We start from the raw sequence: 26,851 nt of genomic DNA, 5'->3' as shown, positions 1-26,851 counted from the left end.
TGGAAAGCATTTTCAAACTTTATTTACAACTGTCACAGTGACAAAAAGTAGTTCGGAAAAAAAAAAAAATGCTAGTTTCTCCCTGAGCCTCAAAAAAGAACAGAAGTTACAGGAGGTTCATCTTACAACAGGCATTTTTACTGAAGTACTAGGGTTTTGTTTTTTTTAATACGATCAGTTAGAAATACACACAAGTTACTTAAAAAAAAAACAAAAAAAAACAGGAGGCCAGACAGGAGCTCAGCCACTTGTCCAAGAGTGGCTGGGTCCCTCCCACAGGCTCGCTGCTGCAGGTCCTGACTCGAGTTGTCAGCCCCCGGCCTGCTCAGACTCCAAAGGGTCATACAAAAGTGTCTAGCGACCAGCAAAATAATAAGTCACCCCCATAAACACACATATACACAAAGTAGATTTGTTATGCAGTTTACAAGCACGTTCCCATCACACGGCAAGACCAGGACAGATGAGAGGGACACAGAGACACAGGATTTTAAAAGGCAAGACCCCATCCACGAAGGGAGGCAGGTGCGGGATGAGACATGCTGCTGTGAGGGAATGAGGAAGGAGGGAGGACTCTCTGCAGCCTGAACAGAACCAGCAGGAGCACGAAAGAGACGCCCCGGCGGTACAGGCTGCGGGCCTCTCCCACTGCCAAGGAGCTGGAAGAAGTTATTGCCATCGGTGTGTGTAACACAAGCGGACAACACAGGGGGAGGGAGCGGGGGGAGGAGGGGTGAGCGTCAGCTTCCCAGAACCAAATCCTGCTGAGATGTCAACTGCACACCCTCATCCTGCCCCAGCTCCCTGGAACCACACTAACCTTGAGGTATTAAATACAGCTCCATGCACAAGCCCCAAACTGCGGTCAACCCAGACCCACTGGGGAGCGGCTAGGGTGCCTCTGTCGGCCCAGGTCAGCCTCCAGGAGGATCTTGAGCTCACCTCTTGGCTGCACACTCGCGCTGTGAGCTAGAGAAGGTTTGAAGAGTGTGTCTTGCAAACTGCTGCTCCAGATGGTTCTTAACTATAAGAAGCTCTAAGTCCTAAGGCTAGCTTTCTTGTGCAACTGTGCCCTTACAGGGGACAGGTGAGAGGTGGGGAGAGATGAGGACCCATGCTCAGTGCTCCCTCACCGTGCCATCCACCCACCTGCCTCCGGAGCGCAAGGAGAAGCCAGGCGATGGCATGACACCTTCAATTTCAAACTTGATCCCCAGGCTGCTGCATGAGAGCCCTGTTAGCCCCATCTGATAATTCCCAGATTTGGGACTGCCATTAAAGCTCACCTCCCCAACAAGAAACAGAGAGTCTCCTCTCCACTCAGCTCCCACCAGAAAAACGGGCCAGGAGCCCACATGGGAGTGGGTGAGGCTGCTGGTCAGGCTGGGAACCGCCCCTGCCTGACTGCTCCGCCCAGGGGCTGCAGAGGTGATGCCAGGGAGAAGGAAGGCGGCCTGGTAGAGCCAGAGCTCTGTGCCTCTGCTCAGAACAGAGCAAGCCTGGGGGAGCAGGGGGGAGGGAGCTTCGTGTCCAAGCGTCCGTCCTGGTCCTCCCACAAGGATGGGAAGTGCTCCCGCCACTCCCAAAGGGCCAGGGGAGGGCAAAAGGATAAATCAGGAGAGAGAAGCTCAAGAGTGCTGCCTCTTAAGAAACCTCCAGAACCTGCCACAGCTGGAGCGGAGGGTGGGGGAGGGGCAGGGAGTCCTTCTTTCCCACGCTTGCCTCCAGCCAACTTCGCAGGCGGCCAGTTTCTACTACTCTTCTTTGCCAGCCTCCCGTGAACAGACCAACACAGCTGAAATAAAAACAAAGGCTGGTGGTGGGCAGAGCTGGAGAGAGAGAGGAACGTGTTGTTTTCAGATGCCCGCGGGCAGGCAACTTCCTGGCTGCACTCCTCTGCTCGCTGCTTCCTTTCAAACATGTATTTTCTCTTCCCGTGTCTCCCGTTTGTTCTCTTACCCTGAATGTTCCTTGCTCGCGATGCACATCCCCCTTCCCCCCACCCCCCCAGAGCCCACTGGAATCCCAGGGCTGCCTCTAGCCTGCGCAGGTTCAGATACCAATCTCGAAGATGCACCACTTCCCCGCACCCCCCACCCCTGCTCTAAGCAGCTTCCTTTCTCAGAAGGCCTTGCAAATTGTCGCAGAGGGCTCCACTGCCCAGCACATTTCAAAAAAAGAAAAGAAAAGAAAAGAAAACCAGCTCGGTGATTTGCAGGTGCAAAACGGAAGCCATCATTTGACATTTTCAGAACTATTGTGGCTCACTCCCTTCTTCCATCACAATGGGAAAGAACACAGTTCAGGGACAGATGCCGTTTGGTGTAGCCCCCGAGGGAGTCGACAGGGACTCTATTGCTCCTTGTTGTCTTTCTCTGTCTCTTCACAGTTGTCCTGCTCATCCTCCTGGACCAAGAACTCCTCGGGGGGCCACCGGAGCTCCCCGCTCTCCACCTCGCCCTCCGTGGGCTCCACCACGATGGAGGGCAGACGGTCTTTGAGCTTGCAGCAGCGGTCAAAGTCTGACGGGTCGGGGAAGATCTGAAAGAAAAGCAGAGCGAGTCCCCGTCACCTAGAGTACAGGAAAAGAGAAAGCCCATTCCTCTGCTGCACATACACGTGGAGAACTGAGCCCCCGCTGAGTGCCAGCACCCCTGCCAGGCTCTCAGGACACTGGGAGGGAGCCCTAAGGTGGGAGCCAGGGAGCCCATTCTGGGGCCACCCAGGAAACCGACCCTTGGCAGACTTTAATCCTGAAGCTGCAAGATTTCAGGGCAGTGCCCCTAAATTTGTGGTGTTGCTCTGTTCATACCTTTTCTTGTCTTTATTTTCAGATAAAAGAATTTAAAATCGGGATCCATAGTACGCCACACCCGCCTACAAGCAGCACGCCGCCCCAGCAGCCTAAAGCATGCCACAGGTACCTTAGCACTGACTGCCTCCCAGGGTAACCACCAGCGCCTCGTCCCAGGTGCTTTACACATACCCTTTGAACCAATACTGTCGTGCCGAAAACACCTGTTGCTAATACTATCTTAAAGACTCCCAGGTTTGAAGAAGGAGGTGGCCCCAACCAGACAGCCTGGAGATGAGTGGTGGAGGGATGAGATTCAAACCCAGGCCCGTTTGAGCCCCGTGCCCGTGCCCCAGTAACACCCGGCCCCTCACACGGATGGGTCCTGATCTCGCTGCGACTATGAAGTCAAGGCCAGATCAGGGTTGATCAGGGACATTTGCTGGCGTGGCCCCAGTCACAGAACAGAATTCTAGGCTCCTTTTTCACCCGTAAGCAGCTCTTGGCTCCTTGACCGTTCTACACCTGGAAGTCTTTTCAGAGTCCCGTCAATGAGGCTTCTTTTTTTAATGCCTACTGTGTGTCCCGCCCAGCACTGGGAGAAACCCCGCACCAGGCCATGAGGGGCTCTGTGGATTCCCTGTGCACACCATGCCCTGTGGCTGCAGCTGACCCAATTCTTGGCCCAGCAGCTTAAGTACTTAATCCGACGGGCTGCTGGTCCCTTGCCATCCGCAGCCCTTGGTGACACATCCAAGAGCCGGAGAGAAGAGCCTCTGTCCGGGACACTGAGGCTCACAGAACACAGACGTTGAGAGCCACATGGCGTCCTCAAGGCTATCTCTTCCAATCTCTCCATTTGGTAGATGAGGAAACCAAGGGCCAGAGGGAACAAGGGACTTGCTCAAGGTCACACAGCTTGTTAATGGCAAGAGAAAGGAAAGCAAAAATTGGGAGTGGGTGGAGACACACATTTGCAGAGGGCCTGGGCATTGCCTGAGTCAGGCACAGATCAAAACAGTCCCCCAGCAACAGGCAAGTGTCCTGTATTCTCAGGAGGGAGAAGAAATGCTCTCCTACAAACTCAGGGCTTCCCAGCTCCTGTGGTGCCCAATCTCACGGCACCCCAGCCCCAAGCAGTGCTGGCTCGGTCACAGGCCACGTCACAGGCCACGTGGGGCTTTCGGGAATCACGGGGCCTCAACAAAACCTCCCCAATCCCTGCAGACAAGTGATTATTAACCATTTATCCAATAAAGCCCTATTGCTGGGGATTAAGCCTTAAGCCAGCTGCACAACCAGGCATCATTAAAGACTTAACAGGCTCATAAAAAGTATGGTAATGGCAGCCAGGAGGAAAACAAGCCAGAGGAGGGGCCAGACGAGTTGGGGAGAAAGGAGCCATGGGGAGAGGGATCCCCACTCCAGCCTTTCTCTTCCTGATGCAACCGACCCCACGGTTCCACACTGGGACCATGCTGTGCACACACAGCTGATGTGCCGAGCAGGGCAAGTGGTGGCTTTGGGCCCCTCCTCACTGCCCCTCACCTGGAGCTGGAGCCCCTGCATGGAGTGAAACACAGGTGCCTCCCATGCACGGGCTTTGCGAGTGAGCAAGGGGAAGTCCAGCAAGTGGCAAGCACACTACAGTTCGCAAAGCTCTTTCAGATGTCACCTCATGTAGGCCTGACCACACCCAAGGAGCAGTGAGATCCTCGGCTCTGACGGACACATGTAAGAGCCAGGATTCAAACCTAGATCTGTTGTTTTCAGTGCCTGTGCCTTTTCAAAAGTGAATGAATGCCCATTTTACAGATTGCAAACTGACCAGGGAGGGTGGGCAAGACTCTGGGCTTCAACTGCCCATCCAGCTGAGGTGCCAGGATGACCTCTGGGCAGCTCTCGGTCTAGAAGATGAGCTTCCCAGTCTAGACAGTTCTTCTCAACCTACAGGACCTGAGACAGAGCTATGAAACATCAAAAGGAGACGGACACCTGGCTCAGTGTAGACCTGGGCCCCTGCCTCTACCCTCTGACCTACCTGTGACGTCCTAGCAACTAGATTCTAATTATGACCACCCGAGCCAAGGAAGAGCGAAAGGGACAAGACACAGCGAGGCCAGGTGCAAGACAAGGGGGAGGAGCACAGTGGGAGTGGAGAGCGTGTCATTTCATTTCAGGCTGGGAATAGGCCTTTAACTAAAATTAGGGGGGGAAGATGTTAAAATGATGATGGTGGTGACGGAAGAGAAGTCAGGTACATTTGCTGGGTAGAATCTCAACCTTCACAATAATCCTATTAAGTATGTAGTAGTGTGAGCCCTATTCTAGAGAGGGGGAACCTGAAGCACAGAGAAAGCAAGTGACTTACTCAAGGTAACACAGCTAGGAAGTGGCTGCATGGGGACCTGAACTCAGACCTGTAGGACTTCAAATAAGCTGTTCATTTTATAACACATTGTGTAGAGCCACAGACCCCAGATTCTGTGTCTTTGATGTCACTTCCCTAAGCCCGATCAAGTCCTCCCAACTGCCTGTGACTCAGTTTCTTTTGAAAAGCAAAGTGACCTTTGTGTCTCACTAGATGGGTACAAGTTCTTGGCAAACACAAAGGTGAGGACATATGCTGAATTAAAATTGGAAAGTCCTGGGCGCCTGGGTGGCTCAGTCGTTAAGCACCTGCCTTCGGCTCAGGTCATGATCCCAGAGTCCTGGGATCGAGTCCCACATGGGGCTCCCCGCTCGGCGGGAAGCTTGCTTCTCCCTCTCCCACTCCCCCTGTTTGTGTCCCTGCTCTCGCTGTCTCTCTGTCAAATAAATAAAATATTTAAAAAAAAATAAAATAAAATTGGAATGTCCTTTTTGGAGCTGTTTCAACAAGACAACAGTAAGTATTCAATCTCCAAGCAAGAGGTGGTAATACTCACATGGTAACTAAAATAACTCCAAACAATGCCTGGCATACCAGGAGCTGCACAATTAAGTCTTTTAAGTTGTTGGGGGAAGTCTGAGCATTGAACTTCTGATATTGCTCAGTTGCCAGAGAACTTTGCTCCCTGAATTGCTCAAAGCAGGTGCCATTAAAAAAAAATTTTTTTTTTCCTTTACAAAGCCTGCTTACGGCACTTAAAAAAAAAAAAATCACTATAATAATCTCACCTTTCCAAGCAAAGATTTTATTTTTTTATCAAATAATGCCAATTTATGCCTCTGAAAATTGTAGCTCTCTCCAAAGACAAACAACATGCACTCAGAACCGATCTCATTTCCTCACATGCAGACAGAAAGCCTTGCACAGTGTTGCTGAGTATTCTGCCAGCACAATCTTATCTCCAACAGCTGCTTAAGAGGCTGACCCTAAGGAGGTTGAGATTTTTCCACTAAGTCATGCTTTTTAATCATCTAGGCAGCAGAAAAATGAGAGGTTGCAACTGCAGTGTGACGGGGTAGGGAATGGAAAAAAGGACTCCAGTCAGACTTGCCAAGCACATGACAGGTAGGGCTGGGGCGGCAGGCCAGCTTGGCATGCTGTTTGCCTGCAGGAGTTGGCAGGGAATAAAAACCACCCCTGCTCCAAAGAGAAACTGCTTCTGGTTAAACCTCTTACTCCAATGTGCACCTTTCTCTCTGGACTGGGGAAGGGGGGGGTGGAAATCCTTTTCTCTTCCCTCTGCAGCAAAGACTCCTTTCCAAGAGGTCCAGAATGGAAAATGGGAGGCTCTGAGAAGCATTTCCCACCCTAAGCCCCACAGAGGGCAGGGCAGATCTAGAAGCATCCATCCCCAGCTGTGATTCTGTCAGCCCTGCCCTGCCCTGCCCTCCTTCTGCCAACACTGGACGTCACATCCAGCTGCCCAGCTGTCACACTCGGCTGCCACGGCTGATGGCACCCAGCTGTCACACTCGACTGCCACGGCTGATGGCTTGGATGAAGCTCATAGACACCCAGCTCCTTCCTTTGCAAATGGAGTAAGGTCTTGAAGATCACACACACGGTCCCGGCTGGGTCCTGCATGTCCCACTGTGTAGGAACGGCAGGCGTGCAACCTTGGCGCTCGTGAATCTCACAGACGACACTTCTTCAGAGGCCTCCTTTGCCAGGTGGCCTCTAATCCCAACAGGCCCTGACATTTTGGGAACTCACATGGGTTCACTTGAAAGGTCAGGAGCTTTAGGACCTTCTCTGAGGAAGAAATGCTCTGTGAGATGAACCGTGGATGCCAATATACTGGCAATCCTGGCTGTGTGGACTAGAGCTGTCCACTGGAACTGTCTATGACAGTGGAAATGTTCTCTAGCTGCACAAGCAGTAGCCAGTGGCCACATATGGCTATTGAGCACTCGAAATGAGGTTAAATTGTTAAATTTTCTCTAACTTTTAGTAATGTAAATTTATCTGATATATGTAAATATAATATAAATTTAAACGTAAACAGTTGCATGTGGCTAGTGGCTGGTGCAGTGGGCAGTGCAACATTAGTAGTTAAATATGAGGACCATGAAAGCAGGGTTGTCCAGGAAAACAGCTCAGGAGGTTTGGTTGATGGACCAACGTGGGCAGCCTCACAGCAGAGAAGTCTGGGGTTGGGGGGTGAGGAATTAGTCAGAAGGCTTTTTGCTTAAGTATAAGAGCTGCTGGTCAGTCAGCTCCCATTTCACCCACGGAGGGGGGACTGAAAGGTAATATCAGATCTCCAAAGGCCTGAAGTTTGGGGGCCTAGCTATCAACTGTCTGCCTCTAAGCCAGGTGACCTAAACCTTGCTGCCTCTGCAGTGGGGAGAGGAGAGATGTCTGGCACCTGGGATGGAAAATGTGAGCAATTCTGGGTGAAGCAGCCCTCCCCTGAGTGCACGCATCCCTCAGCCATCATTCCTGACAAACAACTCGAGCTGGCCACATAGAGGGCCGAGGGCTCAGCAAAGAGCTGAGAGATGCTAATAGGGAAAGTAGACACCAGCGGGACCAGGAGATGAAAGGTGGCGAACTGGACACACAAAGGGCTCATTACCAGCTCTGCAAGCTGAGACCTCCGGAGCGTGGGCATCTTGCTCCTCTTTGCTGGGCTCTAACAGAAGGATGAGGTGTGCTGGGGTGGGGTGGAGAGGGGAGGTAGGGCAGAGGGCCTGAGGTGAATCACCAGGCAGTCCCCAAGGCACTGAGAGGGATCTGCCTCTGCACACAAAATCATGCAGTGAGCCTCGCCCCTCTCTGGTTCCAGAGGGGGAATAATCAACCTCAAACCTGCAATGGAAACTCCCACTCCCACTGGTAGTAGACCAGGAGTCTTGAAAAATTGGGCTTTTACTTTATCCCCATGTCTTATTATCTCTGTGACCTTGATCAAGTCGTTTTAACTTCTCTGAGCTTCAGTTGCCTCCTGGGTGAAACAAGGAAGGGATTTCTTCTACTTTATAGTATTGTTGGAAGGACTACATGCTCCTGCATGTTGAGTGCCAACATAGTACCCAAGGGCCACGAAGCCATGGTGACCCATTTCCCTCCTGTCTTCATCTATAGATTGGGATGAATATTAATCCCCATCTCATAGGGCTTTGGAGAGAATCAAACACGGGTATGTGTGAACATGTTCTGTAAACTTTAAATTCCTAATGATGATTCTTATTAGGTAAAACTGGGGTCCCCAAGGAGCGTTTAGAGTGAGGGACTGAAAAGTCAATAGTCCCAACGGCTTGGGTCAGGAGCAAGTGAGCAGCACTCCTGGGCTTGCACTCAACAATTCTAGACCAGGTTCTTTGGAGAAATGGGTTTGACTTCATCACTTCTCTCCCGGTGTTTCTGTTTTTCCAGGGCATGGGTTAGGCCAGGCAAAACAAAAGCCACTGTCTCGTCCAGATCCTGGTCTTTCAGTGCAAGCCCCTGCAGCTAGCGATCTTCCCATTATGCATCTCCACACCCCCACCCCCCAGCCCACTCCAGGGGCCTGCTGCCCAGGCCATCAGACACCTCCTGCCCCTCAGCTTCCCAACGTCTGGGTTTCTTATTTTTCCTGCAGAACAACAATGGATTGGCCTTGTGTGTTTATTCCTTCCTAGGAGGGGCTGGTTTCTAACAATGGGCAGATCTCTACCAGCATCCTGCTCTGCCAAGGGCTGAACGAATGAGCAGCAGCTAATCCAAATGAAAAGTCACCCTGCTTTTTGTCCCCTAACAACATGTGAAGGCAAGGAATAGATATGTTCTTTGAAATACTTGCCTCCTGCTATTTCATCATCATCATCATAGCTGCTTGCATTTTACTGACTTTTCAAAGTGAAATGTGGTTAGTAAGAACAGAAAGAATTGGAGCAAACGGCAGAGTAGCTCCTAACTGGACTCAGGGAGGAAGAACCGTCTCATCTCCAGTCGGGTGCCAGTCACCTCACTCTCCAGCCCCGACGCTCTCACTGTGCTCAAGTCCCGCCTGGCCTGGGGCTCTGGAATATCCACCTCATCCCCCCTACCCCTCTCTGGTGTCTCTAATCCTACAGGAGACTTGAGGAGAGATTTAAGGCTTTGTAACAACTGTTGGATCTCCTTCCTTTGGATTAAAGATGCTTAAGCCTCCAGCCCTGAAACTTAAAAGAAAAGGAAATCCTCTAGATAAACACCATCCTTCATAAACATCTCTCAAACACACACCCATCCTGCAGGTCAAGAGTTCCAAATTCCAATTAATTAGCACTAATTGCTACTGATAACTCTGGGCCCAGTGAGCTGGTGGGGCTTTTTGAAGGTTAAAGAACATTTCTTAAAGCTCTCCAGGGCAGTGAGAGAAGCACTGCAGTTATCTGGCATAGATGATTTCAAATACCCACATCCTATTGACTATATTATCATTGCCCTTTAGAAAGAAGACATGCCTCCCAGTCACCTCTGGGCCACTGGGGATGACAGATCCTTTTCTCCATCCTCCTCCACTGGAACTAACCAAATGTCCCACAGCCATACCTCCTCTCAGAAAGCCCAGAATGGCACGGCTGCCATTTCCAACCATTCTCTCGTTCTTTGTTTTGGAGAGAAAAATCTTGAATGTTTGGCCTAGTCCCACAGCCTTCCCATCCTTGTCTGTAATCCCCTTCCTGACCCCTTCCATGGGGCCTCCAAACACATCCCTGCATGGAAACAACTCTTTCAAGTCTCTGAGGACTCCCTTACAGCCCTGCCCCATGGCCTTTGCTCGGCTCTCACTCATCACCACTTCTGCATCATCCCACCAGGCCATCCGGCCTGCTTCAGGCTTCATGGTCTCTCCTGATTCTTATGCCCCTGCCCTGGCTCACCTGACCCATCTACCTTCATCTTCCCTGGGCCCTCCCTAGACTAGGTGTCATCCTAGGCTTCTCTTCAGACTCAGCTTCCTGGCTTCACCCGTCCATCACAGGCGGAGGATTCCCCAATCTACAGTGGCACTTCCCCCTTCCCACCTCCCATGATGGATGACATCTGTCATCTCCAACTCACCTTGTCCCAAAGTGGGGTCATCAGCTAATAGACCCACCTTTCTTTAAGTTAAAAACATTGTTTCCCTCTCCCAAATAGGAATCCTTGCTTGATAGTAGGTGCTAGAAGAGAGGCCTGGAGAATTCAGTTGGTCACAACTACAGTATTGATGCTACAACACTGAAACGAACAGGGCTGTATTCCTAGAAGCTGTCTACACTAACAGGGAGGCGATGGCCCTGCTGTCCTCTCATCAGACATAGTCTTCCTGTTCGGTCTAGAGCAGCGCTTCTCAAAGCTCAGATCCCAAGCTCCTCTCACGGAAGAAGTGCCCACAGAGATAAAATACTTTCTTAATAATACAAAGATGTCATATGCCTTTCTCCCTGTGTTGACACTTGCACTATGGCACACACAGCACTGGTGGGGGAAATTGCTGGCCCCTTGACAAGAATTAATGAATGCTGCAGCAGCAAACTCTACTTGTGGTCATTACATTCTTTACCAACTCACGCAATTTAAAAAAAAAAAAGGACCTAATATCCTTGATAAAGTAGTCAAAATGAATTTTTGTTAAATACTGACTCTTAATTACATGTTGTTTTAGTGTTGTATGTGATAAAGCAGAAAGCCAGCAGACAGCACTCTGCTGCATCTCTTAGTCCCATGGTCATCTCGAGAAAAAGCACTCATGTGACGGGAGTCGTCAGCTGAACTAGCCACTTTTCCCGCGGGACACCGTTTTTACTTGAAAACGTGACTGCCCAACAAACCACGGTTGTTTTGACTTGGGTGTTTGGGGGACATGTCCTCAAAAGTGAACAAAACAAGCACGTCACTTCGTGGAAAATGACTAACAATATTTGTTCCCAACGATAAAAATCAAACTTTCAAGCATAAATCGTATCAGCCACCATAAACTTGTCCGCTCTCTAATACTTGAAGGCTTTCTTTTTTTTTTTTTTTAAGATTTTATTTATTTAGGGGAGCCTGGGTGGCTCAGATGGCTAAGCGTCTGCCTTCGGCTTAGGTCATGATCCCAGGGTCCTGGGATCGAGTCCCGCATAGGGCTCCTTGCTCAGCAGGGAGTCTGCTTCTCCCTCTTCCTCTGCCTCTCCCCCTGCTTGTTCTCTCTCTCTCTCTCTCGCAAATGAATAAATAAAATCTTTAAAAAAAAGATTTTATTTATTTGACACACACACAGAGAGACAGAGAGAGAGAGAGAGAGTGCACACACAAGCCGGGGGAGCTACAGAGGGAGAGGGAGAAGCAGGCTCCCCACAGAGCGGGGCTCAATCCCAGGACCCTGGGATCATGACCTGAGCCGAAGGCAGACGTTTAATCGACTGAGCCACCCAGGTGCCCCACTTGAAGGCTTTCTAATGAGACTGGTAAAGACATGAATAAATGTGACTTTCTGATGTTTTATGATGCAATGTGTCCATATTTGGAAGATGTCTTACTCAGTGAACATGTATTTTCCAAATGATCAACGCACCACATTACAAAACCAAACATAGGCAAAAGACATATTCGGAGTGCCAGACAGACTGCTGGATTTGAATGGAAGAGCACAAAAACCTCATTGATAAGGTCTCAGATTCCACGTTGCTGCTAACCTTTAAGAAACTACCACTTGTTGAGTTTTGGTGAAATAGCAAAGAAAAATATCTGAATAAGGCTATGAAGATATTTCTTCCTTTTCTTAACTTTTCTAACAGATCTTGCATGGGCCAGATTGTCTTCATTTACTTCAACCTACATGTATGGCAACAAATTGAATGCAGAAGCAGGTATGAGAGTCTAGCCATTTTCTGTTAAGCCAGATATTAAACAAATTTGCAAAAAAAAAAATGTGAAACAATGCTCTTCTTCTCACTAAACTTTGGTTTGGGTTTGGTTTTGAAAACATATTTATCTTTATTAAAAACTGTTATTCAGGGGCACCTGGGTGGCTCAGTCGTTAAGCACCCGCCTTCAGCTCAGGTCATGATCCCAGGGTCCTGGGATCGAGCCCCGCATCGGGCTCCCTGCTCGGCGGGAAGCCTGCTTCTCCCTCTCCCACTCCCCCTGCTTGTGTTCCTGCTCTCGCTGTGTGTCTGTCAAATAAATAAATAAAATCTTTAAAAAAAAATAAAAAATAAAAAAATAAAACTATTATTTGTATTAACATGTAATGGTTTTACTGTTATTTTAAGGGGATTAAAACATGAAAATTTTAAACACTCCGTTTTAATATCAAAAGACATAACCCACATAAACAAGTATCTCTGGGGGTCCCAAATAATTTTTAAAGAATGTGAAAGGGGCTGAGATCAAAACATTTCAGAACTGCTGCCCTAGAGAAAAAAAAACACCCTCCAGAGGATGACCACATTAAGTCAAGGTTGACGGAAGGTATGTTTTAAGACTGGGAAAGATCTGAGGGGAATATAAAGTTGCCTTCAACAGCTAGAAGGCTGACATGAAGAAAAGAGAGCAGATTTTTTTAACTACAGTGGGTGGATCTAGGATCAGGATAGAGGATTTCACCTCATTATACAACATTCTAACAAAAATGATAGAATCCACTCTCTCCCGTATAGATGGGGAAATCGAGGCCAAAAAGAAGGGATGTGAATTTCCTGAGGTGACAGAGGTAGGAGCAAAGCCAAGATTAGAAACCAGTTGTTATCCAGATTTGTAGCCCATAAGCCCAATGTGCTGAGCGGTTCTGAAATTCACGTCCCTGATTATGTCCAAAGAACACTTAAGTAACCCAATGCCACCCCGCTGTCACGTGCACTCCCACATCTGAGATGCCCTAGTGCCAGTTTGAGTCCACCTGTTTGTCTACTCTCTAAAAGAATCTGGAAAAACCCTGTGTCCTTCCACATGTTTTTAAATTGACATCTAAAACTTCTGATATATTACAAACATTAACATTTTAAAATAGAACTTTTATACCACTCTTTTAAATGCACCCAATGCCTTATAAATACCAAAGCAACTTGGTATCAACCATCACCCATGAAAAAACTCACATACAGGGTGCCTGGGTGGCTCAGTTGGTTAAGCATCTGCCTTTGGTTCAGGCATGATCCCAGGGTCCTGGGATGGAGTCCCATGTCTGGCTCCCTGCTCCACGGGGAGTCTGCTTCTCCCTCTGCCTCTGCCTTTCCCCCCCACCCCCGCCCCCAGCTCATCCTCGCTCTCTCTCTAATAAATAAAATCTTTAAAAAAATAAAAAATAAACTCATACACAAGCTCTAAAATCTTATTCTTTTCTCTGCTTGAAACTGTATCTCCATCCTACTGTTCATTAGAATTTTAAAGTTTTTAGTTACTAGCTTTTTTCATACTTCTCTGCAATAAAGAGACATATTTATGTATATAAATGGATAGTTAGTATTTTTATGTCAAATGACCCTAAGGCCTGTTACCAACAACAACAAATCCGGATTGGCTCCTGGCAGCTATGTAGGTAACTGATCAATCAACATACCACAAGTAATTGTTACACACAAAGGTAATCTTTTTTATTGGTTTCTCCATGTGATAGATAGGCAGGATTTATGGAGCTTCCTAGGCAGTAACATTTTGAATGGCCCATTTGTTTGGTGCCCCTATGGTTTCTACACCCTGGGGAAGTCACCTTAAAAGACTCAGCAGGGCAAGAAGCAAGGAGGAGGAGGGCAAGGTTGACAGGAAGGTAGGCAAAGAAACTGGGGAAGCCCAGCTTCAGGAAATGGGATTTTAGCAAAGCAACACAAGGAGGCTGAAATTGTGGAACTAGGTTTCCCGAAAATGCTCGCTGCTGTCACATCCCTTGGAAAGTTTCTGGGAACCCCAGGGGCAGCTGTCCTCTGGTTTTAACACTCTGTTAAAACATTAAGTAGTATATACATGGAGCATCATTAAGAAGTAATTTGGCATGAGAACCTCTTATCTTAGGCTGCCAAGGAAAACAGCCAGGAAGGATCCTCATGCTTCATGTGAGGGGCATGAGGGGAAACTGCCACATGTGAGGGGCAAATGACCAAAGAAATACGGAAATCATGACTTAGTGTTGGCTGCTCTTTAAGAATGCTCTCATCTAAGAGGGTACCAGAGTTGAAGAAAAGAAATTCCTTCATGATAACAATAGTGATGCCAACCTCAGGAAGTTGGATACCATGGTAATTACGCCTTCATGTCCACATCCATAGTTGGCTCAATTATCTTTTTCCTTTATTCATTTGTTTAAGACATATAAAAATGAAACTCTATGTCACTACAGAGATGGAAAACTAGTATTACTGACTTTGTAAACCACCAGGAGTCTGTGGACCCTACTGGAACATTAGCTTGGAGTGTTTGTTTGTTGCAAAGAAACTGAGGCTTGCACAGTTGTTGGGTAAAAGGCCCCTGAGTTCTGGGTCCAAAACTTCTATTATGCTCAGATCTACTTCTAAGAGCCCAGTCCATCCTGGATTCCAGGGAAGCCATATTTCTAAACCATGACCAGTCCACGAGCCAGATCTGGAACCTCGGAGAGCAAGATGGCTTAGGGGACTACCATCAAACTTCATGGGTCTCCAGGCGGAGGTGACTTCACTGGTCTTCCTCAAGGTCACATGGTGTTCCAATGTCATTAATAGAATAAAGGAGACAAGTAGGGCAATCGCCGACCGATATGCATCTGTAATCCAGAGTGTGTCATTATACCCACGAAGGGACAAAAACATGATCACCAGCTATTTTGCAATGCTGGCTAAATGCTGCCTAAACATCATTAGTTGTTATCATCTCTGCTCAAAATAAGCAATTAACAAACTAGAAGATGTACAACATCTCCTAAACACTCTGAAATAAATCAAACACCTTCCTGACTCTAGCCACAGAGCTCTTTCATGATCTCATGTCGATAGCTTTTACACCCGTGAAACTCTGTGTGCTAGAGCTCTCCATGCCAGGAGCTTCTATTTTGATAAACTTTTCTATTTGTTTTCTGTCTTTAAGGTAATATATGATCAAGAGGCTTAATGATGTTGAATCCCTTTGAATTAGTAATTGTACTTCCAAGAACTTATTCCAAGGAAAGAAATCAGGTCTGTGCAGATATTTATATAAAATGATGTTCAGAGCAGTGTTCTTTGCAGGAACAAAATATGCCACAACCTAAACATTCAGCAGTAATAAGTGGCATGTAACAAAATGAAATGCCTTTTTACAAAGAAAAACAAATGGACATAGTCACAAAATTATAGTCAGCGAAAAAAAGTTCACTAGAGCATACACATATTTATCCCAATTTTATTTTTTTAAACATAAATGCATACAAAAATACTAGAAGTAAACAAACCAAAATGTTTCAGTGACAGAAATATGGGTGGGGTTTTTTTGTTTTAAATTATTCTAAATTTCTAAAAGGAATAAGTATTACCTTTATAGTTATAACACCCACCCACGCCCCCACACACACAGACACACAAACTCACACACTTAGCTTTTGACTTAGAAACTCTGTCCTACGATTCGACTCTGAGGAAATTGTATCAACCATGGACCAAGATTGATATAAAAAGATTATATATATTACATATAAAGATATATAAAGATTGACATATAAATTATCACATTATTTATAAGAGGAAAAATGGATAATCATCTAAAAGTTTTCAACAACTGGGGAACGGTAAAAAGAATCATGTCATCACTTTAGGATCTAACATTGTACACTTATTAAAAATGCTGGCTTTGAAGCATTTTTAAAGTAAGTTGTCATGATGCGATGCTGATGACTTTACACACTGGTAAGTAAAAAGAAGCAGAACACAGCTCTGTGATTTTGGCTACATGAAAACATTAAGCACGCTGGAAAAGAAAGGAAAAGATGCTAAAACGTGAACAGCTGTGACGTGGGCATGGCGAGATCATGGTGATTTAGAAAACAGAAAGTTTAAAGAAAATTAAAATTCCATCATGGGCAGAGGTTACTTTTAAAATTTGAGAAGTAAGCATGAGAACAATAAAATACATACTTTATCAGTGAAAAAATGAAATTACTGGAGGGGGCGGAAAGGAAGAGAAAAGTTTCCTATCATCTCAACACTCAATCTAAGACAACCCTTATTAACATTCCACCAGCTGCCCTTTGGTCGTAAGTGAGTGTGTGTGTGTACGTGTGTGCACGTGCATGCGTGTGTGGGTGTTCATGGGAGTGTCTGCAAGTGTGTGTGTGTATATGAGTCTTAGCAGGCACCTCGGGCTCTGTCCACAGAGATCAGTGGCTGAGCTCAGTGCTGCCCACACGCCTTGGGCTAATAGTGGCCTACTACATTAGAGCTTGTACACAGGGCTGTGTCTGGATAAACACATTCAGGAACTGGGGAAAGCCAAGGATGCTTCTCAGATCCAGGGTGGACGAGTGTTCTACAAAGTAAAGGCAGGAGGTGAGTTCAAGGTGTACTATTAATTCTGTCTGGGAACCACCTTCAGATTCAAGTTAGGATAAGGTCAGACCTAGAAGCCAACCACCTCTGAACTGAGATTTGTGAATGCCCTTTGCACTCAGGCCAATTCTACTTCGGGTGAGAGATCCAGAACCTTCCTTCCCACTGGCTCCAGTAAAATTTGTGGCTGAGAAGCAAGTAGTCAATGCCGCCTCAGCTAAATGCTTGGGTACCTCTTCTCTACAGTTTACCTCAAAAAGGAGCTTCTGACAGTGCAGGGCAGCTAATTCTAGCAGTCAGGGGGCCAAAGGAGCTCCTAAACTTCCCTTCAATTCAAAATGCTAGCTGCACCATAGTCTGGAGAAACTTCTGGCAAATTTTAATTTTTTTCTAAGACAGGTCTGTGCAATAAGGGGCCTCCCCCAGCCGACAAATGAAGCAGCAGACACAGGATCTGATCAAGAATCCTCCTGAGGTGGGCTCAGGGACAAGAGAAGGCCAGGTGGTGAGGCCAGAGGTAGCAGAGGTGGTCCAGCACCTCTGGACTGGAAAGGAGTGAAGGCCTGACAACTCTGAGCCCCATGTGAATGAGGGTCTGTTTTCATATCCTCCGAGGACTATTTCAGGACTTGGACCTGAAAGATCATTTCAGGACATTCACTAGACACCCAGGAATAGCTCTTGGCTCCAGTCACAAGATTCACCACCCAAACTCAACCCTTTCCCCAATGGTACAATCCTCCTTTCTATTCAACTTGGAAGACTGGGCTGATGTCAAGAAGATGCTGATCCTATAAAAATCTCTGCTGTGGGATGGCCACGGTAGAGGGATAGTTCTCCGTGCAGGAAAGGGAGAGGGGAAGGGGCCAATGGATCACCCCAGGCTCCTTGCGCCACTCTGTGCAGGCCGCGGGGGCCTGCGCCGCAGGGACAGAGAGCAGCCTAAGACACAGCCCCTGGCTCAGGGCAGTGAGGAACACACCACCCGTGGAGAGGCGTCAGGCCTCACACAGGCCCTTTGAGAGAAGGCTGGGCTGCTCGGTTCTAGCGTGCAACACGGTGGCCAGGAGAGTGAAGAAAGCTTGTTTTCTCCCTGGCCGTGTGACAGACTCACTGCTGTGACCACAGTGTGTGTGCTGGGGGGAGGGGAGGGGGGACCCGAGGGGATGATTCCAGCCTTCTGCAGGCCCTCACCCCCGGGGGCATTCCAAAACAGTGAACACGATGTTTGTGTCAAGGCTTTGGGCCTAGGAAGGAAGGTGCCAGCTCCCTCATACAAAGTAGAGCTGATCTGAACAAGGTAGGCACTGATTCAAAAAGAGGCAGTGTGTGTCACACAAACCCACCCAGAAACGAGGTGCTCCTTGGGCCTTGGCCCCAGGCGGCCCGAACTGCCTGTTTTGCCTCACATTTTCATGAGTTGTACCAAGGAGGGAGCGGAGTGGAGGGGGTGGGGGAAGGGGAAAGAAAACTTGCTGTGATTCCAGTAACATGTCGTGTCCATAGCTGGACGTGTCCTGCCAAATGCTCTGCAATTTTAGCTTTATTTCCCTCCAGGGACAACTGAGGCTTTTTAAGTCTGGTGTTGTGAAAGATGATTTCCTAGGGACCATGGGACTTCCGTGAGGCCATGCAGCAGGGCCTCCAAAACTCTTGAGAACATGTGGGGTACCACAACTGGGGGTTACCACGAGGAGGAAGAGACAGAGGCGGTGGATGGGTTCCACCTGTAATGGCCCCCTGAGCAAGGCTTGTGGGGGATGGAGGCAGGGATGATGAGGAGCTTGAACCAGGGGAAGCTCCACCCATCAGGTATTTACTTCAATACGTGCATTTGGACAGGTGGGAACGCACAGCGGAGCCAGGCTCAGGGGGTCTTCCTAAAGAAAAGCTCCACACAGAGGGTTTCTGAACCGCTGCCTGACTTAGAGATTAACCTGAGCCTGTTCACTGAGACAGGATTTGCTGCTTCTGATAAAGGGAAGCAGCAGGAGGGGGGTGGAGAGAGTCTGCGGCTGTTGGGCCTGGTAGACAGAGGAGCCTGAGAGATCCCCGTCCAGGGAGAGGCGAGCTCTCAGCCAGCCTAGTGCTTTACCTCCATCCTGAATGCCGAGCTACCACTCAGGCTTTCAGACTACAAGAAGCAAATGACAGAACTGTGGCAAGAGGTCAGCACCCCCTCCTCAACTCTCCCTCCTCCCTAGGGTGCAAAAGCCAGGCTCTCCCTCCCTCCGGTATTAGGAAACGAAGGGGAGGATGCAGGGAAGTCCTGAGCTCTGTGGATCAAAGGGAAGGCACAGGACACAGAAGACTGTGGTGTGTGAAGAGTGAGCTCCTTCTGGTTTATAGTGCATCCTCCCTGGCTTCCCTGAGGGGAGCACGCTGCCTGTCGGACTGGGGATGGATGTCAGGTGGTAGGAGTCTGTGACCAAGCACAGCATAGGGAATTCAAGGGGCAGCCAGTCAGAGACACGCAAGCTGATCAGAGAGGAATTTAAAGAGACTTGGGAAGGACAGAGCTATCAGATCTTGGTCCCGATGCTTGAGAAGGGGCAATTTTAAATGAAAACCAAGGAGCCATACCTCTATCTAGAACTTAGCGAGGGTGGTAAGATTGCAGAAGGCTCCCCAGGCCGTGCTGGGGGCAAGGCAGGTAGCAAGGCCAGAATGCCAAGAGCCCTCGGGTCAGGGCAAGGCCAGTGTCTACAGACAAAGGCGAAGGACCCTTCCCCATGCAGGACCCAGGCCGGGTCAGCTGCAGTATGAAAGAAGACCCCATCAGAGAGGCATTCCAAAATGCTACATACTTAGAGCCCCTGCAGCCAATGAAGGGCCCCGCAAGGCAGCTGCCGACCTGCTTCCTTGAGTTGAAGTAAGAAGGTGTAGGTGGCAGCTGTCCAGTGCCACAGGTGGGGGCACCGTGGGAGGCCCATGAATGCAGTAAGGGGAGGCAGCCAAAGTCATCAGGGACCTAAATATCCTCATGGCTCACTCAGCCCCAGTGAACCGGCCGCTCCCCGCAGCCTGCCCAGAATGTATTCAGACTTTCGGGTAACCGTTTACTCACCCACCCAGCAAGGTGCCATAATTCATGCCAAGTGCGTGTGCAAACAAGGAGTTCCCATATCGAGCTGACTCTCTGAATAAATGTTAAGATGAAACAAGGCACTGGCTCTGTTGATTTTTATAGATGCTCACAAAACGACACTAACTCCTAAGCATGAAAGGTAGGGCTTACCTGAATTTTCCAGGGGATAAAGATATTTATCCAAAGCCTTGGTAGGCCTGAGCAGAGGAGACCCTTTAAAAACCCTAAAGTAGGAGTGAAGATGGCCAGCTTTTGGATCAGGAGACTCAACCTCACCGAAACAATCACCATTCACTTGGCACCTGTTCTGGAAAGGCCTAGAGCCAGCATGCATCTTGGGCTGGGGAGGCTGATGGGCACAAAGAGGGAAAGAAGGCATCCTCTGCCCTCAGAGACTTGGGCAGGACCCATATCCTCAAAGCGCAGGGCAGCATCACTTCAGAGCACAAATGCACAGGTGTTGAAAGAAGAAAGGTCACATCTGGGGCAGAGAAATTAGGAAAGCTTCATTCTTGGGTAGGTCTGGAAGGTGGGGGAATGACTGACGAAGTTCAGCGTGCCTATCTATTTTACGACCTTGTCTCAAGGTCAAATCACAAGACTGAGATTCTATTTCATCTGCCAAGTCGGGATTGATGTCTCCTTCCCACTTTCAGTTCCTTGGAAAAGCAGGGCCTGGTAAAAGCCATGTACTATTATTACCCTCAGGAAGGATGCCAAGAACCGCGTTCTGAGATGTCCCACCCCAGATTTGAGCCCAGCCCGAGCATGCACAGCGGATGGGCTTCGGCCAGTGCCGTCCTGGCCAGTCCCCAGAGCTCTGGTGGGAATGTGTTTAATTGCATGACACTAGCTCTGAGTGGGCCCAGAGGATATTGGTCATATGACAATTGTCAGATCAGCTGGCTGCAGAGCCCAGCAGCTGGTATAAATGGGGGCAAGCCAGGGGGGTATCTGGGTGTGTAACAAAATTAGATTAGAGATGGAGGTGCTCTCTCCCAGTCCTAATATTCTCTCAGGGCCCAGCCCCAGTCTGACCGGCCAAGCCTTCTTGTGGCCATCCGTACCTGGACTGACCATGGCTTTGTGTCGCTGCCCCAGACTGCCTGTGTTCCAGGTATTATGCCCATGTTGCTTTCCCATGGGAGCCCTGGGCCCTCTGCAGAGTGCCCACCGCAGCAAGTGCACACAGCAAGTGCCCAGGAAAAATGATGCTCTCCCCTTTCTCTTCGTCAGGCAACCAGAGGACCTTTCCGAAATCTGGTGACAAGAGTGCTTTGAAGTTCTAGGTAAGATATTTTGGAAGTGGACAGTAGCCCCCACCCGAGCAGCAGGAACAGATTTCCTGAGGGGCCGTGGAAACTGGGCTCTCAGGCCAGCACCACTAGGAGAAAGTTAGGGCTCTTTCATCAGGCGGCATCATGACATCTTGGGAGCCCAGAGGCGATCTGATTTTCCACCGGCCACTGCAACCCCAAGTCAGCCTTCCTCCCCCAACGCTGCAGCCCCTTCCGCCCCCTTCACCTGTCCTGGCCCTCACTCGGGCAGGGTGGCCCAAAGATGGAGAAAACAGCCCTATAGGATGTGGCCCCTTGATCCTGGGACATGTTCAAAAGAATGTAAAAAGCACACACAAGATGCACTAACAACTGTGTTTGGAAGGGTTCTGTGATGGAACGTCCCAGAACTGAGAGAAAATCTCACCTGTAACCACAAAGAGATTCAGTCTGATTCAGTGGCTTGGAAACTGGTATCCAAAAACACCCTTGCTGTGGGGCCAGGAAACTTCTACCCTCCCACAGGCTGTGGGGCCTTCGATGGTCTCTCTCAGACCCACTCTGGGGGTGGAGGGTAGAAAACCAACCAGGAAAGGGTATCCCCCTCATTTCCTTCATCGCCTTAGGCTACATGAATACTTCTTTCCAGCCAGCTAAAGGGGCTTGGCCAGACCCTGGCACCGAACAGAGGGGCTTCTTGAGCCTCCCAGTCTGAGGTGACTCTGCTGTCACCTACCAAGTTACCTTACATGAACTCAGCTTTCATCTCGGCTCTTTGATCAACCCCTTCCCCACCACATGCCCGCAGCTCCCTATTTGTTTCTTCCTTTACAAAATAAATGCCCTGGAATGATTCTACAGAATGACTAGCCAGAGCAAGTCTAGATTCTAAGCAAGAACCCGCTCCAGGTACAGACCCATGACATATCAGAAGAGCAAGGCTTTGGAATTTGGGTCTACTACAGTCTGAGCCTGTTTCTTTGTCTGTTAAACAGAGCAAGAACTCCCACCCCAGAGCTATGGTCAAGAGTAAATGAGTAACATTTGTAAAGTGCATGGCTCACAGCAGACATTCAGTTCGTATCTGCTGAACGGGCCCATCACACCCCATTCGTCTTCCCCAGGCCACACACCGTTTGCATACAATTTCCCCGGCTCCAAGGTCTTCCCTGAAAAATAGACTCCTTCCTCTCCCACAGTAATAACCTCGGAACTCTCCAGTTCACACCCCCAGAGATATCAAGCTGCTGTGTAGCTCAATGGGGGCAGCAGGTGAGTGCATAGCAGAGTGCAGAGCACTGTGTTAGGAATCTGAAGGTCACACTTGAGGTCTTCATGTATTTAGCATCCATCACGCAGGATGGTCTCTAATCTAGACGCCAGAAATCTGCTAGCTTGCCTTTGGGGAAAGGTCTCCTCAATTCTAAGTACTTTGAACATTAACTCTGGTGGCCTCAGTGGGTCGACCATCCACCTGAGGAAGAAGGCAGCATTTGACACAGATGTTCCTCCACCAGATCACCTTTCCCCATAAGCTACCCTTCACGGTGATGTTTCTCCAGCCAAGGCATGGCCATGAAGGCAAGTGCTGGTCTGAACTGACGGCACAAATCACATCTCCCCCTTGTTGCTGCGAATGTGCAAGTCCACAGCAGCCGGGATGACTAAGGAATGACATCGGCTCATGCCTACTGAACCCTTACTGTGTCCCGGGCACCATGAATGCCTTCTACCCAGCATCTCATCAAGTTGAATCTTTACCACAATCCTCTGAGGTAAGGACTATTGTTGCCCCATTTTACAGATGAAGAAACTGAGGCTTACTGGCATGAGGGGACTTTCCCAAGGTCACATAGCTGTTCAAAGTGGCACTGGGACGCAGAACCACATCTGCCTCCAACCCCAGCAAAAGTCACTAGGCTCCGAAGAGCCAGAAGGAACCCAGGACGGAACTCACCTGATAGGAAAGGCCATCCTTTCGGGGGTTGAGGCCAATCTCCTCCATGGATGGGGTGTTCATCATCACTTCAGTCATCTCGGCAGATCGCAAATAGTCGGGGCTGCCAAGAAACCCAGACCAAAAGTCAACAAACACACGCACTTTCACATTCCTATCCTTGGTGCTTTCTGCTTTTAGATCAGGGGACTGTCTGGAGGCAGGATGAGAGGTGTTCAAAACAGAACTCACAGAAAAACAAGCTCACACCCTGAGGAAGTGCCTTATAAGCCCAGGGCATCAGGGCCCTCAGCCTCAGCCAACAAAGCCCTGAAAGTGCCTGAAAACCGCTCTGGCAAACCTCTCTTTCCTCCTCTCCTGTACAAGTCCCCACTGGCACAGAGCACTCTGGATTTTCTTTGTGATAGTGACAGAACTAGAAAAAAACCCAAACAGTAGGTAGCTGAGTCCATCTGCCTATATTAAAACCAATTCAACCCATCTCTAGGGGAACTGCATATTATTATTACATAATGATAACGGGTCAACCTCAGGGAAACCAAGTCCAATAATGCTGCCTTCCCAAATTCCTCTCTCTCTTCCTCTCTCTCTGGTGTTCCTTTTTGCAAAATGTCCCACTTAAAGCCCCAAGGGGCCAGCTTTCTGCAGGCTTCACATCTGCCATCCAACCCCCTTCTCTACACAGCAGCTGCAAGCTCACAGCTTGAAAAACATCCCCTGGATTAAAAGCCTTAAGGATGCCCGGACTCTGATTGCAAAGGAAATTTCCAGAGGGGCCAAGCTGGCCCACCAATGGCTGACATGTGAAAGTGCTTTGTACTCTGTAAGCAGGATACAAACGTTCCATTATCCTCACTCAAACCACGGGCACATACAGGGTCCCGAGTGCATAATGCCAAATAGTACATACCAGTCAGTGCACTCCCTACACAACACCCAATATTTTCATCATCATGCCTTTACACAGTTACAAAAGAAAGAAAGAAATGTCGGCAAGGCTTTAAAGGGACTACATCTAAGGAAACAGGGGTTTCCTTAGATTCTTCTTCATTTCATCATTACTACACAGAGTAGAAACAGCATTGGATTTGGAAACAGAAGCATTAGGTCTGGTCCAGGCTCTGCCACTCAAGAGCTGTGTGATCTGGAACAAGTAATATAACCTCTCTGAGCCACAGGTGCCCTGTTTCTTACCATGATGCTAATAATGCATATATCACACTTACGCTAAATGGCTCATCTCTGGGGTGGAAAAACCGTTGCAAGCTATGACCTGCTAATCAACTATAAAATAATTCCCAATTATTTTATTTCCCTTAATTTCTCAGGGGATAATAACCCTGATGGGCCCTAACACCCACCTTGGCAAGTTTTGAGTGGCCAGGGGCACAAAGCCTCCGGCAACCTTCGAAGTCTCACCCACATGGCACCTGGCTGCTCACACACCAGGGAGGTGGGAGGCGAGCGGCGCCCCTAAGGAGGTGGTACGCAAGCCTCACGGGTGGGGGATTTTTTACTTTGTTCTGAGAGTTCATTTCTCTAAACAGAGCCTGGGTGGGGGAGGAGAGACAGAAGATGCTGGGCTTCCGGGCAAGGGTTAGGGTCAGGAAGGGAGGGGGGAGGGGACTCCAAAGGAGGATTCATCCCGGGTCCTGTAAAGGCTGCCGCCGACCCCCAAAGAAACGGGCCCACGGGGCTCTCGCCAGGCTCTTCGCCTGGTGTAGGGGCGCTCGCTCCTCGCTCCGGGCTGCGGCGCGGGCCTCAAAAGTTGAAGCGAGAAGCAGGAACTTCCCGGGTCCTGGGCTGAGCAAGACAGCGCGCAGTTGGAACCCGCGGGTCCGGCCCGCCGCGCCCGCACCTGAGGGCGCCCTCCCGCGCCGTCAATGCTCCCCTGCGGCCGCTCCTCCTCTTCCCGGGCGCAGGAAGGAAGCGGCAGCCGGCGCAGCCGGGGGCCTCGCTCCGCAACGAGCGCGGCGCCCGCGGCGCATCCCTCCCGGCCCAGGTCCCGGGTCCGTGCGAACGTCCTCCGCCCCCCGGCCCGGCCCCGGCTTCTTCCAGCCCCGCGGGTGAGAGCGGCTCCCCGGCCCCAGCCCGGGCCCCCACAAAGGCGCATCGGGTTTTGAGGAGGAATGAGATCGAGAGGGCGCAGCGTGTGTTTGTGCTGCTGCTTGTGGCTTTCATCGGGTTCCGTGTGGGGACAGCGTTTTTCCCCACCCCTCGAAGCTCTGCAAAAGCTGCCGCTGCACCAGCTCAGCCCCGCTGCCGCCGGCCTCGACGCCGAGACTTGCATGCAAACAAAAAGAAAAAGGGGAGGGGCCGGGGCAGAGCAGGAGCCCCCTGCGCCAGCCGGGGCGCGAGCCTCCTGCAGCCCTCCGCATTGGGGGTTCTATTAGCGGGATTCAGGCTTGATCCCTGGTTCTCCCCCCACCCCACCACCAGCACATACACACCCTCCCAGCCGTCACTTAAGTGAGGGCTTCGAGTTCACTCCCTTTGTCTGGATGCTCTCGGCACCACCAGCCCCCACCCCCACCTTTGCAACCTTGACGTTGACTCCGGCACTGGCTGGGGCGGCGGGTGAGTGTCGGCGCCCGCGCCGCCTGCTGCCCTCGCACCCGAGCCCGCAGGAGCGGGCGCCCGGGCCCGCAGCCATGGCCGCGATACGGTTGCCCGCCGAGGGCGCAGGATACTCACCAGTGAATGGGGAAATACACAGACATGAAGTCCGAGGGGAGGCTGACCCACGCCCTTGTGATTTAAAAACGGCCACCGCGTCCCGAATAAGGATGTCAGGGGCGCAGACTGGCGCGGCAGGCGGCGGAGTGCGGGCACTAGGCGTTCGCCGGTCCGCCTTCCGGAGACAGCCCCGCTGCCAGCTGCGTCGGCAGAGCACACGGAGCTCTCGGTTCCCCACCGAGCCCGCGGCCCCACAAAGAGCCCGGGAAGCTGTATTTATAGGGGCGGGGGCGGGGCTCGGCCGCGGGAGGCCCCGCCCCCCTCTCGCCCACTCCTGGAATAACGTCACCAAAATCATGAATGGCTTCAGCGCTCGCAGCTCCTGCGGGCGGCGGCTCGGGGGCGCGCTCGGCTCAGCTCCCCGAAGGCTGTGGTTTGCTTCCAGCCGGGCTTCCTCCCGAAGACTCACACACGCAGACACGCGCGTGGACACGCGCGCGCGCGCACACACGCACGCACCAGTTCAATGTCAACGCCTCTTCCTGACAACAAACCCGCCCGTGTCCGCGGCCCCCTTCTTGCATACACCCCTGGGCACTCGGGGCGGGGGATCGTGGGCTTGAGGAGGGCGCTGGACCCGCTCCGGACGTGACCGCTCGGCTGCCGCGCTGCGCGGTAGGAGGGCGCCATCGCTCGACCCTGGATGCCTGGCGCCGGCGCCCTCCTCTGCACCTTCTCGCAGTTCCCAACCCCATAACTCGGGACTCCTCTCAGCGTTCATCCCCCAAACTAGGCCTCGCCCGTGACACCTCGATCGCTGCGCCCGAGGCGCGTCCCTTCCATCTCCGGCAAGCTGCGTGGAAATGGGAGCATCACTAAAAAAAAGAGGCGGTGGAAAGCAGGGAGGGGGCGCGAAGCTGGGGAGACCCAGTGCCCGTGGGGATTCGCATTAGCTTGCAAGGGGCTGGTGTGCAGCCCGCAGATCCGTGGAGGATTTTATTTGTGTGAGAAAGGATGTGGTGTCGTCGTAGGGTTTTTCCACTGGACACCTACACAACGGCGGCGCGGGGCAGGGGGTGCGGGTGGGCACCGCACAAGCACACCACACTAGCCTTGGCTCCGGATCTGCTGCAACGGGAAGAAACAAAGAGCTTCGGCCAAACCCCTCCCACACTGCCCAGGAATTACAACTCCAGGGGTCTGCC

General features: G+C 50.3%; 1 protein-coding gene across 1 annotated transcript; it reads right to left on the bottom strand.

Moving 5' to 3' along the window:
* Nucleotides 1-25,910, bottom strand: LBH (LBH regulator of WNT signaling pathway). The gene is made up of 3 exons (XM_025868008.1): nt 25,665-25,910; nt 22,971-23,073; nt 1-2,541 (listed from the first exon to the last, which is right to left on the bottom strand). Exons 1-3 carry the CDS (start codon nt 25,688-25,690, stop codon nt 2,353-2,355), a joined length of 318 nt encoding a protein of 105 aa, XP_025723793.1. The 5' UTR covers nt 25,691-25,910; the 3' UTR covers nt 1-2,352.
* Nucleotides 25,911-26,851: the final 941 nt, after the last annotated feature.

This window comes from Callorhinus ursinus, unplaced genomic scaffold (genome assembly GCF_003265705.2).
Source record: "Callorhinus ursinus isolate GAN/ISIS: 27379988/994484 unplaced genomic scaffold, GSC_fseal_2.0 scaffold10, whole genome shotgun sequence".
NCBI lineage: Eukaryota > Metazoa > Chordata > Mammalia > Carnivora > Otariidae > Callorhinus > Callorhinus ursinus.
The sequence above is the reverse complement of the archived record's forward strand: the minus strand, read 5'-3'. Positions and strand labels throughout refer to the sequence as shown.